Source organism: Arthrobotrys flagrans (genome assembly GCF_004000055.1).
Source record: "Arthrobotrys flagrans strain CBS H-5679 chromosome Unknown unitig_1, whole genome shotgun sequence".
NCBI classification, from domain to species: Eukaryota; Fungi; Ascomycota; class Orbiliomycetes; order Orbiliales; family Orbiliaceae; genus Arthrobotrys; species Arthrobotrys flagrans.
In genome coordinates this window covers 5,261,476-5,280,444 of record NW_027137556.1, presented here as the reverse complement: position 1 = coordinate 5,280,444, position 18,969 = coordinate 5,261,476, and the positions used below count along the sequence as shown (strand labels likewise).

At 27.8% G+C, this 18,969-nt stretch overlaps 1 protein-coding gene across 1 annotated transcript; it reads left to right on the top strand.

Annotated features, from left to right (window-relative positions):
* Positions 1–559: 559 nt before the first annotated feature.
* On the top strand, positions 560–2,449 carry DFL_009558 (uncharacterized protein; the record flags this gene model as incomplete). The annotated part of the gene is made up of 2 exons (XM_067639464.1): positions 560–1,525; positions 1,607–2,449. 2 exons carry the CDS (start codon positions 560–562, stop codon positions 2,447–2,449), a joined length of 1,809 nt encoding a protein of 602 aa, XP_067487252.1.
* Positions 2,450–18,969: the final 16,520 nt, after the last annotated feature.

Genomic DNA, 18,969 nt, shown 5'->3' with positions numbered 1-18,969 from the left:
AAAACGCTATCATCTAGATAACTGAAAATAACACGAAGTCGTCCCGGTCGTCTCATCATCGGATGACCGAGACGACATCATATTTTTTTCCTGATGTGGTACCTGCTAGGGAGGACAATGACTTAATTATAATAAGTAAACTGTACGACTATCTGGCCGTGTCCTACGGCGTATATATGTATGTCCAGGCCGGGTGTCTGATTTAAACGACGAAAGCGAATAAATCGATATCGTTTTTGTATTTGTAGTAATCAAATTGATAAGTTTTTCATTATTAATATACAATGTGTTAACAAGGGGGTCCAGAACCAGGGGTGTTCCATTTCTATACAATTTGACTTATATAGTAAAGTAAGCGGAAGGTGAAAAGTTGTTGCATAAGCAATCACGTGCAATCACATGCTGTTTGGTAACTTTAACAGGCCTAGTTCGCATAAATATCAACGTATGGCTTAATCTCAACAAACACCTCTCTTGCATTTACAAACGCGTCTGCAGATCTAATAAAAACCATCTTTCATCGCCTCACGGCCGATTTAAACACAATATTGCTAATACAATGTCCGTTTTAACGCTCCTATGTCAGGTCGTTGACAGTGAAAAAAATCTTGGAGATATATTCCCGTTGGAAACCCTGCCCGGTACTCTCGTTGGTCAGCTCAAAAATGCCATCAAGGCTCAGACACCTCATACCCTAGGCTACGTTGATGCAATCAAGCTCACGGTTTGGAAGCTGTCGACACCGCTACAATTCACTGAGTGCGACGATGACGACGAAGATGAGGATGAAGAAGAAAATAAGGCATTTAACGAGTTACTGGCAGCGTTCTTCCGCGATCCAAAATCTGTCTCTAGGAAATTGCACCCGGCTAGCAAGATTGGCAGATACTTTAAAGAGCCCGCCGAACAATCTCTGCATTTAATCATTCAGGCCCCTCCACAAAACGAACAGCATGATGTCCTAGCTCCTCTCCAAAATTTCTCGCTCTCACCAAATCAGAGGATGGAGCATACTATTTCTACACTACGCTCTTTAGAGATCACTAATACAAAAAAAATAAATTCAATCTCTGGTCCCTCATCTGCAGCCAAACCAAAATCATTTCGGGAATATAACGGAGGCTCTAATCCGACAATTCTGAACTTACGTCCTTCAGACGCTCGTGGTCCCCCAATCACATTATTTCATGAAGTATTCGGCAAATTTCTTCGAGATTTAAACAATCAAGCTATTTCTGCAACGTCTAAACGTTTCGGTAAAGTCATGAAGTTTATGAACGCCGCTACAAACATATACGAAAAGGAGAATGCGCGTCAACTTGAAATGCGCCCTCTTTTTGAAGAGCTTATCGGATGCAAATTTATATCGCACGAAACAGATAACGGGGCGCGTATCGACGATGTCTCCAACGTGGGTGAATTCCTTCCGCTCCTGGTGGAATACAAGCATGAAATTGGTACCGGAGGCACCGACGCCTCGATTCAAGTCGCATTCGGATACGCTAAGTGGGCTGCACAAGAAAGGGTATGTTCATTATTATTATGTTGAAAGCAGCAGCGATCGAATAATTTTTTTAAATAGAATCTAATGATTTAAATCAAACAGATGAAAAATACACGAAATTTTTCGTGCCTTCCATCAATTCTTTTGGCTATCGAGGGGCCATGGCTTTGTGTTCTGGGTGCTATTTATCAAACACAAAGTATCATCGAACCTTTAACAGATTTTATTTTTTGCGGAGATAGACCTATAGACTATGGTACAAAGCTTCTCGTTTTAACCCGATTATTCGCCGCACTCTCCAATGCCTATGATTTACTAAAGAACTATTACGAAACTCTCGAATTTAAAATTCAGAATCAGGAGATTTCTATTAATTCATCATTATTTCCATATAGGAGCACATATTCTTTCAATAATAGCGTCGTTACTTTTACATATTTTGGGCTATTGCAAACAGATAAACTAGTATGGGCTGCTCAGACGTCCCAAAACGATAGTATTATCATCAAATTCACTCATCAATACTGCTCCGATGCTCATCGACTACTCGCCGAGGCAGGGTTCGCACCCAAGCTTTACTACGCAGATAAGGAGGACTCAGCCTTGGAAATGGTTGTTATGCAACATATTAAAGACGCCGTCTTTTTAAGCGAAGTACCCGAATTCTATCGAGCGCAAATACATAGTCAGATTCGACAGGCTTTAAAACTGTTGCATGATAATGATTTTGTCTTCGGCGATTTGCGTCCTCCAAATATTCTAGTAACAGATGACTATCAAAAGGTCATGCTGATCGACTTTGATTGGAGTGGAAAGCAAGGAGTGGCGAGATATCCAGCTGGGGGTGTTAACCAGGAGCATGCATGGCCAGCTGGTGTTGAGGCTAACGGCCTAATTGAAAAGGAACATGATTTGAGATGGCTCCAGACTCTTAATATAAAATAATTGAATTAGGCCTTAATATAAGTCTGTCTCCTAAAATACATACATGTAAGGTTGTATCTTACATTGGGCTCTGAGGAGTTTCCTCAAAGTTAGTAAACCTTACCTCGACATATCTATTTTTCAATATTAAGAAGATATATACACTAAATAGCTCTAACAAGACATTAAGTACCACTTAGATGGCCCTAAAAATATATATCCCACCCCCTCATAACTTTTGAACGAAGCATCCAAAATCAAATAAAAGTACATCGATCGAAAGAGCAAAAAAAACGAAAATACAATATCCAAAAATATAAACAATATTAGAAACCGATAAATAGAAATCAGAGATCAAAAATATCGAGATTTTTGCAATTATTGATTATAAAAAAGGGGTTTTCTCGCTAAAAATCAAATTAAACTAAAATTAGTTTAGCTTGATAATGGCGGATAATATACTTATTAGTTTATTTTTTAATGAACTAATAATAGTAACTTAGAATTATATCCCGATACTTAAGAATATTAATAAAAAACGATAAAAAAGACAAATCTCAATAGATTTGGATAAGAAAGAATTAAATAGAGAAAATTTAATTTTAGAACTAAAGAGATTAAACGATTTTTTGAAAGAAAAAATAGAAGAAGTAGAAAATCTGAAAATTAAAATAAGAGAACTTGAAAATTCCAAAAAATCCTACGCAGAAATGGCACAGAAATCACAAAATCAATTAACAAGATAAAAACAAAACGAAAACAATTAAAAATCGACAGCTCAACAATAACAATAATAATAACAAAAACAAACAATTCTAATTAATCAAAGATTAATTATATCGAGAACGATAATAATTTTATCAATTCAAAAACTAAACGTTTTTAGAGAAAAAATAAATCAAGTTCTCTACCAAAAATCTAAAAATCCAGAAATAATAATTTCTAGAATTTCTATAAATCCTAAAAGCAATTTAATACTAATTACACACAAAAACACACAAAAAAAAGAAATTCTTAAATATAAAAAGGATATTTTTAAAAAATTCATCAAAATTAATAAATATATTCAAAAACCAACCAATATTGAAATTTAGGGATTTTTAATTATTCATAGAGTAGAAATTGAACAATACAAAAATATGAAAAAGCTCAAAATAAAAATTAAGATAGACAATGCAATTAAAATTGCAAATAAACTAAGATGATTGGTTAGAGAAGAAAAATTAATTAGACAAAATTTTTCTTCAATAATTATTGCAACTAAAACAAAAGAAAAAGCAATATACACTCAAAAAAGAAGATATATATTTTTGGGTAGAGAAAAATTAAAAACGGAAAGATATTTAAAACTTTTCGGCAACAATAAATGCACAAATTATCAAAAAACTAGACATTTCGCAATTAAATGCAGAAACAATTCAATTTGTGGTATTTGCGCAAAAAATCACAAAATAATCAATTACATTTGCAACAATTGTCGGGAAACAAAAAAGTCCTGCGAACATATCAAAGCAAAATGTGCAAACTGCAGTGAAGAACATATGGCAAACGACCTAATATATTTAAAAAACAAAAAACAACTTAATTCTCAAAATGAATAAAAACAAACAGGAACGACCCCCTCATAACTTTTGAACGAAGCATCCAAAACCAAATAAAAGTACATCAATCGAAAGAGTAAGAAAAACGAAAATATAATATCCAAAAATACAAATAATATTAGAAATCGATAAATAGAAATCAGAGATTAAAAATATCGAGATTTTTACAATCATCGACTATAAAAAAGAGGTTTTTTTGCTAAAAATCAAATTAAACTAAAATTAATTTAGCTTGATAATGGCGGATAATATATTTACCAGTTTATTTCTCGATGAATTAGTAATAACAACTTAGAACTATATCCTGATGCTCAAGAATACCAACAAAAAAAGACAAAAAAGACAAATCTTAATAGATTTAGATGAGAAAGAATTAAATAAAGAAGATTTAATTCTAGAATTAAAGAGATTAAACGATCTTCTGAAAGAAAGAACAGAAGAAGTAGAAAATCTGAAAATTAAAATAAGAAAACTCGAAAATTTCAAAAAATCCTAGGCAGAAATAGCACAGAAATCACAAAATCAATTAACAAGATAAAAACAAAACGAAAACAATTAAAAATCGACAGCTCAACAACAACAACAACAAAAACAAACAATTCTAATTAATCAAAGAAGATTAATTATACCGAGAACGACAACAATCTCATCAATTCAAAAACCAAACGTTTTTAGAGAAAAAATAAATTAAGTTCTCTACTAAAAATCTAAAAATCTAGAAATAATAATTTTTGAAATTTTTATAAATCTTAAAGGTAATCTAATGTTAATTATACACGAAAATATATAAAAAGAAGAAATTCTTAAATATAAAAAGGATATTTTTGAAGAACTTATTAAAATTGATGAATATATTCAAAAATTAACTAATATTGAAACTTGGGGATTTTTAATTGTTCATGAAGTGGAAATTAAACAATATAAAAATATGGAAAAGCTTAAAATGAAAATTAAGACAGATAATGTAATTAAAATTATAAATAAACTAAGATAGTTGGTTAGAGAAGAAAAATTAATTGGAAAAAAAAATTTTTTAATAGTTATTATAATGAAAATAAAAGAAGAAGTAATTATTATTATTATTATTAATCATACACGCTTGCAACCTTTCGGTTATGGCGGTTTGAAGAAACAATTAGAATACATGATTTTCGCACCTTATTTGAAAACTAAAATATGTAATAAATGAAATATGAAAAATACCGTCTTATTTTTTGTTTTTTCTATTTTTATTATGTGTTTTGAGATTTTCTTCTTATCTCTTGCGTATTTCTCCTTTTTATGAAAAGGACAATGTCGTGAATCTGACCGCTTTTATTCACCAATTTTGATATAATGCCTAAGACTATTTTTATTTATTTCCGAAACCTTATAATCTCTTAACTAAATATATTTAATTATTTTAGATTTCTAGGTTTCCCCATTCTATAAATAAATTGTCTTTTGGATTTTTATTGCTTCTTTGTGCAATTTTTGTTTTATTTAAAAACTTTTTCAATAAAATAATACCATTATTATTAAATAATAAATGGTTATAATTAAATTGTTTTTTGTCTTTAAGTTCTTTTTTTAACATCTTTCTTTCTAAATTATAAAATATACATTCTATAATTAGATGTTTTGATGTTTGTGATGTATTTCTGTATAAACAGTTTTTGCTTAAAATGCTAGCTTTTGATATTTTAACTAAATAACTATTGAAATAACCGTGTCCGGTTCTTAATTGTGTTAAAGAAGAAATAAAATTATTACTAAATTTAGTAAAAATTTTATTTCTCTTTAATCTAGGCTAATTATAATAATTAATTCTATTTTTATATTTTTTAAATTTTTCTTCCTATTCTATTAAATCTTTTTCTTTTATTTTCCTTTTTAAAAAGGCAAAAGATTTATAGAGACTTTTTTATTTTTATTTTGCAACTTCTTTTACTAAAAAGTCTGCTTTTTCGTTTTTAGTAACATTTGAATGTCCAGAAACCCATTCTATAAATAAATTAATATTTTTAGAAAGTAATTCTCTCGCCATTTCCCAAATTTCTAATGCTATTTCTTGTCCTACCCCAATTTTTAAAGATTCCAACCTCTTTATTACAGCTTAATTATCAGTGAAAAAATAAATATTTTTCACTATATTATTTTTATTAATTAATTCAAGAGATTTAATAAAACTTTCTTTTAAGCTAATTAATTCTACATCATACACTTCCATATTTTTGCCCAAACTATAATTTATTTCAAAAACAGATTTATTATCTATTTCTCCATAAATTCTAGCTTCTATAAATTTTTTATTTTTTATTTCTAGTATTCATCTATATAAATTAAGAGATTTTCTTTAGAATTTAAGCTCTCTTTTTTATTTTTATGGTTTTCTACTTCCAAATCCTTAAGTATACTATTAATATTAAAATTAATATTATTTTCTATCCATAGTGGGTCTAAAACAATACTTATTTCTTCAATTTTAATATATAAGTTTATCAAAAAATTAATTTTTAACAAAATATTATTTAATGTAGAAATATAATCTTTTTTATCTCTATCTTTTTTATTTTTATACTAATTTAAATATTTTTTATTTTCATTTTTATTTTCATTTTTAAAGATTGCTTCTAGTAGAAAAAATTCTAAAGTTCTTATTTTTATTAAATAATTTTTATTAAGATATAAAGATCTTAGAACATATCTTCTTTATATACCATTTAATCTTATTTCTGGTAGTAAAATAGATGCTTCAACCTCTAATAAATATATTAGAGTTGTTTTAAAAACATCTGTTATTTTTCTCAACATGTTATTTTAAATTAATCTAAATTTTTTCAAAATTTTTTATTATTTTTGATTTTTCCACCATATTTCAGATCCATAGTCAAAAACAGAACAAACGCAGCTTTTATACAATTATATTAATACTTTTATTTTTAATCCTTTTTCTAAGTTTACTAGCGCTTTAATAAAATTAAATATTTTATTTGCTGCACTAGTTTTAATTTTTATGTAGTTTTTAAAATTTAAATCCATATTAAAAAATATGCCCAGCCATCTTAATTATTTAGTGAGTTTGATTTTTGTACCGTTTAGTAGCACCAAATTTATTTCTCCATTTTTATTATTTTTTATTTTGAAATGAATTAGTTCTAATTTTATATCATCAAAAGCTACTGCATTATTTTGTGCCCAATCGAACGCAATTTTGCAGCTTCTTCTAATTCTTTTATATTTTGTTCTATTATTTTATTTGTTGAAACTAACGCCAAATCGTCCATATAAGAGAGTTTCTTAATAGATAGCATTTTTTATTCCAACTCATTAAATAATAGTATTAAATATAATAAAAATAAAATTAGTAAAATTAATGAACCTTGTGATATGCCTGTTTCTATTAATTTTAATTTTTCTATTCGCCCATCAAAAGATAATTTAATTAATCTTTTTGACATGAAATTATCAATCCATCAAATTAGCTATTTTAGAAATTTCATATCTTTTAAAATATTTATTAATCTTTCTTTTGAAACATTATCAAAAGCCCCTTATTTATTTATTTATTTATCATACACGCATGCAACCTTTCGGTTATGGCGGTTTGAAGAATACTTATTCTAAATACATGATTTTTCGCACCTCATATTAAACAAGACATGAAGAATACTGTTATAATATTTTTAATTTTTGTATAGTAATTTAAGACTTCTTCTAATCTCTTACAATCTCGGCTTCTACTCTTTTATGAGAAAATAATGTCGTGAGTCTAACCGTTTTTATCCACTAATTTTAGTGTAATGCCGAAGAGAATTTTTACTTATTTCCAAAATCTTATAATCTTTTAATTTATAATAGATTTTTTAGATTTCTAAATTTCCCCGTACTATAAATAAATCTCTTTTAGATTGGTCTATTTAGTTTATACTTCCATAGATAGAAGTCCTATTATTAGAGTGTTATTATAAGGCACTCTTTTTAATATAAGTAGTAATAAGACTACTAGTACTGTTATTATTGTGATGTACCCATGTCCTTTACAAAAACTACTGTCTATTTTATAGTAGTAGAACTACTAGTACTATTATTATTGTGATGTACCCACACACGTCCTTTACAGAGACTACTGTCTATTTTTATAGTAGTAGATCTACTGTTTGAGAACTATTTGACAAATTGTTCTAAGTCAACTAGGTACGATTCTCAAAGAGAGAAGTATTAATTAGATAAATAATATTAAAGCACAACTCTTAACAAAGTTTAAATAGTCTAAAGATGTTAAATATACTTTATTCAGTTGCTTTAGTATAGTAGGACAACTGTTTTTCTATTTTGCTCTATTTGTCAGAAAAATCATAAAAACTGATAAAACAGGCAGAACTGTAGAAGGTGGTGGCAGGAATCGAACCTACGCGCATAGTAAAAGACGAAAACCCAGCGCTTCCAGGTACAGCACTACACCACTATACCACACCACCTAAAGAATTTAGATTAATTTAAAATAAAATGTTGAGAAAAATAACAGATGCTTTTAAAATAACTCTAATACATTTATTAGAGGTTGAAGCATTTATTTTACTATCAGAAATAAGATTAAATAGCATATAACGTTTTCCACCGGGAAGTGAGACACACTGGGAAGTGAGACAGCAAATTTTGAATTTCGAAAAATTATAATAAATTTGTTTCTAATCAGAAAAATCTGAAAATTTCACATTATTTAGAAACTACTAAAAAGAATAAGATTTCAAATTTACAGAAGTTTTCAAGCATTATTCGAATTAATATTAATTTTTAAAGCCAAAAATTTGGCGTTTTTGAGTAATGTGTTGAATACTAAATCAAATCAAAATTAAGCGAAAACCCAGTATCGCGCTACACTCTGATTACAACTTCTTATTATCAACAATCATCGGCGTCGACAGTACTAACAGCATCATCAGCACCACCAACACTACTAGCACTATTAAGACTAGTATCAATAGCCCTAAAATATTATAGCTATAATTTAATAATCTCAAAACCGCTATTAACCTACCTAGTACGCGTATTATCAATATATAAAAGTTAAAACAGTTCTCTTCTATACGCGTATTAATATACACAACGTTATTCTTTCTACCATCAATCCAACTAGTATACCTACAATATTAATGAATCGACAAAGGACTATTCGCAAGATCACGTAATGGATGGACAGACAGGTGGACAGACAGGTGGACAGACGTGTGGACAGACAAACGGACAGACAGGTGGACAGACGGACAGATAGGTGGACAGACGGACGGACAGACGGACAGACAGTTGGACAGACGGTTGGACAAACAGGTGGACAGACAGGTGGACAGACAGACGGACAGACGTGTGGACAGACAGGTGGACAGACAGACGGACAGACAGTTGGACAGACGGTTGGACAAACAGGTGGACAGACGTGTGGACAGACAGGTGGACAGACGTGTGGACAGACAGGTAGACAGGCAGGTGGACAGACAGGTGGACAGACAGACGGACAGACAGTTGGACAGACGGTTGGACAAACAGGTGGACAGACAGGTGGACAGACAGACGGACAGACGTGTGGACAGACAGGTGGACAGACAGACGGACAGACAGGTGGACAGACAGACGGACAGACAGTTGGACAGACAGTTGGACAGACAGTTGGACAGACGGGTGGACAGACACTTGGGCGTTCAATGCTTATAACGAGTATTCGACCCGAAAATTAAGACAACAACCGTACACGCATGCTGCTATTGGGTGGTCACGACAGTCATATCAGTGCATAGTACACGCTGTTTGCAATTATTAAATGTTGGATTCAATGCTGTGTATAATAAACAATATTATAAAGCTGCGGATTGTGCTCCAAGTGAAACTATTATATTATAAGAAATTAATACCTAATTGCTGCTAACAAGAAGGTCTCTCAAAATAGATATAGTAAAACCCAGGCTCAGTGTCTCTCGTATTCTAAATGGTGGGGGGTGTGCAGGGCGGCGCTGGGTTTTCGCTTAATTTTGGTTTGATTTGGTATTCAACACACCACTCAAAAACGCCAAATTTTTGGCTTTAAAAATTAATATTAATTCGAATAATGCTTGAAAACTTCTGAAATTTTAAAATCTTATTCTCTTTAGTAGCTTCTAAGTCATGTGAAATTTTCAACCTTTTCTGATCAGAAATAAATTTATTATAATTTTTTGAAATTCAAAATTTACTGTCTCACTTCCCAGTGTGTCTCACTTCCCGGTGGAAAACGTTAAAACTTTTCGGCAATAATAAATATTTATTTATTTATTTATTTATCATACACGCATGCAACCTTTCGGTTATGGCGGTTTGAAGAATACTTATTTTAAATACATGATTTTCGCACCTCATATTAAACAAGACATGAAGAATACTGTTATAATATTTTTGATTTTTGTATAGTAGTTTGAGACTTCTTCTAATCTCTTGCAATCTCGGCTTCTACTCTTTTATGAGAGAATAATGTCGTGAGTCTGACCGTTTTTATCCACTAATTTTAGTGTAATGCCGAAGAGAATTTTTACTTATTTCTGGAATCTTATAATCTCTTAATCTATAATAGATTTTCTAGATTTCTAGATTTCCTCGTACTATAAATAAATCTCTTTTAGATTGGTCTATTTAGTTTATACTTCCATAGATAGAAGTCCTATTATTAGAGTGTTATTATAAGGCACTCTTTTTGATATAAGTAGTAATAAGACTACTAGTACTGTTATTATTGTGATGTACCCACACATGTCCTTTACAGAGACTACTGTCTATTTTATAGTAGTAGAACTACTAGTACTGTTATTATTGTGATGTACCCACACACGTCCTTTACAGAGACTACTGTCTATTTTATAGTAGTAGATCTACTGTTTGAGAACTATTTGACAAATTGTTCTAAGTCAACTAGGTACGACTCTCAAAGAGGGAAGTGTTGATTAGACAAACAGTATTAAGGCACGACTCTTAACAAAGTTCAAATAGTCTAAAGATGTCAAACACACCTTATTCAGTTGCTCTAGTGTAGTAGGACAACTGTTTTTCTGTTTTGCTCTGTTTGTCAGAAAAATCATAAAAACTGACAAAACAGGCAGAACTGTAGGGGGTGGTGGCAGGAATCGAACCTACGCGCATGGTAAAAGACGAAAACCCAGCGCTTCCAGGTACAGCACTACACCACTATACCACACCACCGGCAATAATAAATATACAAATTACCAAAAAACTAGACATTTCGCAATTAAATACAGAAACAATTCAATTTGTGGTATTTACGCAAAAAATCATAAAACAATCAATCACATTTGCAATAATTGCCAGAAAACAAAAAAGCCCTGCGAACATATCAAGGCAAAATGTGCAAACTGTAGTAGAGAACATATGATAAACGATCTAATATATTTAAAAAACAAAAAACAATCTAATTCTCAAAATAAATAAAAACAACAAATTGAGAATTATACAGCACAATTACAGAAGGTCAACAAATATAATGCAATCAATACTAAATTCTGCATTAAATAAAGCAGAATTAATTTTCTTGCAGAAACTATAGGTTTCAAAAGAAAATAACATTATTTTACACTCGGGATTTCAACCAATTTTAGCAAATCCCAAAGAAAAACAAAAACAAAAAAATAGAATAAGGGTGTTAGTATTTATTACAAAAAATATATCCTTTAAAATTATAAACAGAATAGATTTAATAGATGACAAAGACTGCCAAATAATTAATATAAAATTAAGTAAATTTAAAGAAATCAGAATCTTTAATATCTACAACGAAAAACAACAAAACACAAAAAATAGTGAATATACAATAAAAAGATTATTTAATAAAATAAATTTTATTGCACTAAAAAAACACTATTAATTGGAAATTTTAATACTCATCACTCTTTATAGAACCCTAAAATTAAATATAATTTAAGATCAGATAAAATAATAGAGTTAATTAAAAATAATAATTTACAATTAATCAACCAAAATAGCATACCGACTTATTATTATGCCAAGAAAGACAAGATAAAATCCTCAATCATAGATTTATCATTTACAACAATTAATTTAAAAGATTTAATTAAAAGTTAGAAAATTAACGAGGAAATAAACACAGGATCAAATCATAAAGTTATTTCAATTAAAATAAAATCCAATAATAATTTAGTTAACAATCCACTGTCAACTAATAGGTTTAATTGGAATAAAATAGATTAAAATAAATTCAAAAAAGAATTATTAAATCTAGACAAAAATCTAGATAAAAATAATTTATGGATCAATCTTCTTTTCTCTAGCGACAACAGAGAAAGATTAAATTTAAAAAACAATTTGAAAAAGGCAACATCTTTGTTTTAAAAAAATATAATTTTGGCAATAAAGAAATCTACGCTATTATTAAATATTTCATCAAAATCTAAAAACTGATAGAATGAAAAAATAAATGAAACAAGAAAAGAAATATTGCGACAAAAAAAAAGGTGGAAGCTAAATAGATCGCAAGAAAATTGGGATTTATTTAAAACAAAAAGAAATAAACATTTTAAAGAAATTAAACTTACAAAAGAAAAATCTTAAGTCGACTTTCTAGAAAATGCAAAAGATAAAGAAATTTTCTTAGCACTAAATTTTTCTAAACCAAGGAAAATTCAAAAAATGTCAAATTTAAAATTTGAAAATCAAATTGCATCAAATTTTCAAGAAAAGGCAGACTTGTTAAGAAAAGCGCTATTTCCACCACCTCCAAATTATACAAAAAATACAAAAACCCAAGTTGCAGAAAAAATAATTAATAAAAAATTAATTATTTAGGAGAAAATCAAAAATAGAAAGATAAAAAACACTATTTTTACATCAAATTCCAAAAAAGCGCCAGGCCCCAATAGAATTAATTTTCTATGCCTAAAAAGAGCCTATGAAATTATACTGGAAAGATTTAATGATTTATTTACAAAATTATTAAACAATAATTACCACCCAATTTGTTTTAAAAAAGCAATTGGAGCAATTTTACCAAAACTAAACAAACCAGACTACAACATTTCAAAGACTTACAGAATCATAAATCTCCTAAATTGTCTAGGAAAAATCTCAAAGAAAATAATAGTAAAAAAAATAGCTTTTATATCAGAAACTAATAGAATTCTAAATCCAGAACAAATTAGAGGCAGAAAACAAAGATCTACAATTAATACAACTTTATCTTTAGTTCATAATATAGAAATAGCAAATTTTATAAAATTAAAAACCTCTATATTATTTCTAGACGTTAAGAGCGCTTTTAATAATATTTCAAAAGAAAGATTAATAAATACTTTAAAAGATATGAAATTTCCAAAACAACTAATTTAATAAATTGATAATTTCATGTCAAAAAAATTAATTAAATTGTCTTTTAATGGGCGAATAGAAAAATTAAAACCAGTAAAAACAGGCATACCACAAGGTTCACCAATTTCACCAATTTTATTTTTATTATATTTAACACCATTATTTAATGAGTTAGAACAAAAAATGCCATCTATTAAGAAACCCTCTTATATAAACAATTTAGCATTAGTTTCAACAAATAAAATAATAGAACAAAATATAAAAGAATTAAAAGAAACTGCAAAAATTGCATTCAATTGGGCACAAAATAATACAATAACTTTTAATAATATAAAATCAAAACTAATTTATTTTAAAACAAAAAATAATAAAAATAGAAAAATAAATTTAGTACTACCAAACAATACAAAAATTAAACCCACCAAACAATTAAGATGGCTAGGCATATTTTTTAATATAAATTTAAATTTTAAAAACTATATAAAAATTAAGACTAGTGCAGCAAATAAAATATTCAATTTTATTAAAGCGCTAGCAAATTCAGAAAAAGAATTAAAAACAAAAGCATTAATACAATTATACAAAAACTGCATTTATTCCGTTTCTGACTATAAATCTGAAATATAATAGAAAAATCAAAAACAACAAAAAATTTTAAAAAAATTTAGATTAATTTAAAATAAAATATTAAGAAAAATAACAGATACCTTTAAAACAACTCCAATACATTTATTAGAGGTTAAAGCATCTATTTTACCACCGGAAATAAGATTAAATAGCATACAAAGAAGATATGCCCTAAAATCGCTATATCTTAATAAAAATCATTTAATAAAAATAAGAACTCCAGAATCTTTTCCACCAGAAATAATCTTTAGAAGAGAAAATAAAAATAAAAAAAAAAAAAAATATTTAAATTGGTATGAAAATAAAAAAGATAAAAACAAAAAGGATTATATTTCTACATTAGACAATATTTTATCAAAAATTAATTTTTTAATAAACTTATATACTAAAATTGAGGAAATAAGTATTGTTTTAGACCTATTATGGGTAGAAAATAATATTAATTTTAATATTAATAGTATACCTAAGGATTTAGAAACAGAAAACCATAAAAATAAAAAAGAGAGCTTAAATTCTAAAAAAAATCTCTTAATTTATACAGATAGCTCAATGCTAGAAATAAAAAATAAAAAATCCACAGAAGCTAGAATTTATAAAGAAATAAATAATAAATCTGTTTTTAAAATAAATTATAGCTTAGGCAAAAATATGGAAGTATATAACGCAAAATTAATTGGCTTAAAAGAAAGTTTTATCAAATCTCTTAAATTAATTAATAAAAATAATATAGTGAAAAATGTCTATTTTTTTACTAACAATCAAGCTGCAATAAAGAGGTTGAAATCTCTAAAAATTAAGGCAGGACAAGAAATAACATCAGAAATCTGGGAAATAACAAGAAAATTAAGTTTTAAAAATATTAATTTATTTATAGAATAAGTTCCTGGATATTCAAATGTTATTAAAAACGAAAAAGCAGATTTTCTAGCAAAAAAAATTATAAAACAAAAATAAAAAAGTCCCTATAAATCTTTTGCCTTTTTAAAAAGGAAAATAAAAGAACAAGATTTAATAGAATAAGAAGAAAAATTTAAAAAACACAAAAATAAAATTAATTATTATAATTAGCCTAGATTAAAGAGAAATAAAATCTTTACTAAATTTAGTAATAATTTTATTTCTTCTTTAACACAATTAAGAACTGGGCACAATTATTTTAATAGTTATTTAGTTAAAATACCAAAAGCTGGCATTTTAAGCAAAAACTGTTTATGCAGAAATATACTACAAACGCCAAAACATCTAATTATGGAATGTATATTTTATAATTTAGAAAGAAAGGTGTTAAAAAAAGAACTTAAAGATAAAAGACAATTTAATTATAACTATTTATTATTTAATAATAATGGTATTATTTTATTGGAAAAGTTCTTAAATAAAACAAAAATTGCATAAAGAAGCAATAAAAATCTAAAAGATAATTTATTTATAGGATGGGGAAACCTAGAAATCTAAAATAATTAAATATATTAAATATATTTAATGAATAGATTATAAGGTTCCGGAAATAAATAAAAATAGTCTTAGGCATTACACTAAAATTAGTGGATAAAAGCGGTCAGATTCACGACATTGTTCTTTTCATAAAAAGGAGAAATACGCAAGGGATAAGAAGAAAATCTCAAAACAAATAATAAAAATCTCAAAACAAAAAAATAAAAACGGTATTTTTCATATTTCATTTATTACATACTTTTAGTTTTCAAATGAGGTGCGAAAATCATGTATTCTAATTGTTTCTTCAAACCGCCATAACCGAAAGGTTGCAAGCGTGTATGATTAATAATAATAATAATAATATTAAGTCGTTTACCATATATTCTTCACTGCAGTTTGCACATTTTACTTTAATATGTTCGCAGAACTTTTTTGTTTCTTGACAATTGTTGCAAATGTGATTGATTGTTTTGTAATTTTTTACGCAAATACCACAAATTGAATTGTTTCTGCATTTAATTGCGAAATGTTTAGTTTTTTGGCAATTTATACATTTATTATTGCTAAAAAGCATCAGGAAAAAAATATATTTCCATCCTGCCATTCTAGCAGGGGAGTTTCTATCGCGCTCCATCCTGTGCCATCTCAGTATTTTTAAGCTATATAATTGGTTTAAAATTCGCTTATTTTTGTTGTGGTTTTTCTTGAACCAATCATATAGTAGAAAAAACCGCGATGGAAACCCCCCTGCTAGGATGGGCAGGATGGAAAAATGTTTTTTTCCTGATGAGTTTTAAATATCTTTTCGTTTTCAATTTTTCTCTACCTAAAAATATATATCCTCTTTTTTGAGTGTGTATTGCTTCTTCTTTTATTTTTATTGCAATAACTATTGAAGAAAAAAATTTTTTAATTAATTTTTCTTCTCTAATCAACCATCTTGGTTTATTTGCAATTTTAATTATATTGTCTCAATTTTCATTTTAAGCTTTTCTATATTTTTGTATTGTTTAATTTCTACTCCATGAACAATTAAAAATTCCCAAATTTCAATATTAGTTAGTTTTTGAATATATTCATTAATTTTAATAAGTTTTTCAAAAATATCCTCTTTATATTTAAGAATTTCTTCTTTTTATGTATTTTCGTGTATAATTAGCATTAAATTGCCTTTAGAATTTATAAAAATTCCAGAAATTATTATTTCTGGATTTTTAGTAGAGAACTTAATTTATTTTTTCTTTAAAAACATTTAATTTTTGAATTAATGAGGTTATTATCGTTCTCAATATAATTAATCTTCTTTGATTAGGACCTTCGGACAGAACGACCCCCTTATAACTTTTGAACGAAGCATTTAAAACTAAATAAAAATACATCGATCGAAAGAGCAATAAAAACGAAAATACAATATTTAAAAATACAAACAATATCAGAAACCGATAAATAGAAATTAGAGATTAAAAATATCGATATTTTTACGATTGTCAACTATAAAAAAGAGGTTTTCTTGCTAAAAATCAAATTAAACTAAAATTAATTTAGTTTGATAATAGTAGACAATATACCCACTAGTTCATCTCTTAATAAACTAATAATAGCAACTCAGAACTATATCCCGATGTTTAAAAACATCAACAAAAAACAACAAAAAAGACAAATCTCAATATATTTGGATGAGGAAGAATTAAACTGAGAAGATTTAATTCTAGAACTAAAAAGATTAAACGATCTTCTGAAAAAAAAAATAGAAGAAGTAGAAAATCTGAAAATTAAAATAAGAGAACTCGAAAATTTTAAAAAATTCTACGCAGAAATGGCACAGAAATCACAAAATCAATCAACAAGACAAAAACAAAACGAAAACAATCAAAAATCGACAGTTTAACAATAATAACAACAATAAAAATAAATAATTCCAATTAATCAAAGAAGATTAATTATACCGAGAACGACAACAACCCTATTAATTTAAAAACTAAATATTTTTAGAGAAAAAATGAATCAAGTTTTCTATTAAAAATCTAAAGGTGGTGTGGTATAGTGGTGTAGTGCTGTACCTGGAAGCGCTGGGTTTTCGTCTTTTACCATGCGCGTAGGTTCGATTCCTGCCACCACCCCCTACAGTTCTGCCTGTTTTGTCAGTTTTTATGATTTTTTCTGACAAACAGAGCAAAACAGAAAAACAGTTGTCCTACTACACTAGAGCAACTGAATAAGGTGTGTTTGACATCTTTAGACTATTTGAACTTTGTTAAGAGTCGTGCCTTAATACTGTTTGTCTAATCAACACTTCCCTCTTTGAGAGTCGTACCTAGTTGACTTAGAACAATTTGTCAAATAGTTCTCAAACAGTAGATCTACTACTATAAAATAGACAGTAGTCTCTGTAAAGGACGTGTGTGGGTACATCACAATAATAACAGTACTAGTAGTCTTATTACTACTTATATCAAAAAGAGTGCCTTATAATAACACTCTAATAATAGGACTTCTATCTATGGAAGTATAAACTAAATAGACCAATCTAAAAGAGATTTATTTATAGTACGGGGAAATCTAGAAATCTAGAAAATCTATTATAGATTAAGAGATTATAAGATTCCGGAAATAAGTAAAAATTCTCTTCGGCATTACACTAAAATTAGTGAATAAAAACGGTCAGACTCACGACATTATTCTCTCATAAAAGAGTAGAAGCCGAGATTGCAAGAGATTAGAAGAAGTCTCAAATTACTATACAAAAAATCAAAAATATTATAACAGTATTCTTCATGTCTTGTTTAATATGAGGTGCGAAAAATCATGTATTTAGAATAAGTATTCTTCAAACCGCCATAACCGAAAGGTTGCATGCGTGTATGATAAATAAATAAATAAATAAATTTCTTTAATTTTAGTATATGGGTTTATCAAAAAATTAATTTTTGACAAAATATTGTCTAATGTGGAAATGTAATCTTTTTTATCTTCATCTTTTTTATTTTCATACTAATTTAAATATTTTTTATTTTCATTTTCATCTTTTCTTCCAAAGATTGCTTCTGGTGGAAAAGATTTTGGGGTTCTTATTTTTATTGGATGATTTTTATTAAGATATAGAGATCTTAGAGTATATCTTTTTTGTATGTCATTTAATCTTATTTCCGGTGGTAAAATAGATGCTTCAACCTCTAATAAATGTATTGGAGTTGTTTTAAAGGCACCTGTTATTTTTCTCAACATTTTATTTTGAATTAATCTAAATTCTTTTAAAATTTTTTGTTGTTTTTGATTTTTCTATCATATTTCAGATCTATAGTCAGAAACGGAATAAACGCAGCTTTTGTACAATTGTATTAATGCTTTTGTTTTTAATTCTTTTTCTGAATTTGCTAGCGCTTTAATAAAATTGAATATTTTATTTGCTGCACTAGTTTTAATTTTTATGTGGTTTTTAAAATTTAAATCTATATCAAAAAATATGCCTAGCTACCTTAATTGTTTGGTGAGTTTGATTTTTGTATCGTTTGGTAGCACCAAATTTGTTTCTCTATT